Raw genomic sequence first — 211 nt, forward strand, 5'->3', positions numbered from 1 at the left:
CCGCCGCGGGCGGGGGATGAGGATGGAGGGCGGGGAGGAGATGCAGGGCGCCGTGGGGCTGCGCTGCTCCTGGGACATCCCGCCACCCGTCGGTCCCCAGGCCAAGTGGGTGAGGCTCAATGTGGGGGGCACCGTCTTCCTCACCACCAGGCAGACCCTGTGTCGGGAGCAGAAATCTTTCCTGTGTCGTTTGTGCCAGGGCGAGGAGCTG

The 211-nt window shown here is 68.7% G+C and overlaps 1 protein-coding gene across 1 annotated transcript in view; it reads left to right on the forward strand.

The window, feature by feature from the left end:
• The first annotated feature begins 22 nt into the window (after positions 1-22).
• LOC104515452 (BTB/POZ domain-containing protein KCTD17-like) overlaps positions 23-211 on the forward strand; it is a 7,099-nt gene continuing 6,910 nt past the window's right edge. Inside the window, exon 1 of the mRNA XM_010159425.1 lies at positions 23-207. Within this exon, the coding sequence (XP_010157727.1) occupies positions 23-207 (185 nt within the window). The remainder of the gene's footprint in view (positions 208-211) is intronic.

The sequence above is a fragment of the Eurypyga helias genome, unplaced genomic scaffold (assembly GCF_000690775.1).
Source record: "Eurypyga helias isolate BGI_N326 unplaced genomic scaffold, ASM69077v1 scaffold34629, whole genome shotgun sequence".
NCBI classification, from domain to species: Eukaryota; Metazoa; Chordata; class Aves; order Eurypygiformes; family Eurypygidae; genus Eurypyga; species Eurypyga helias.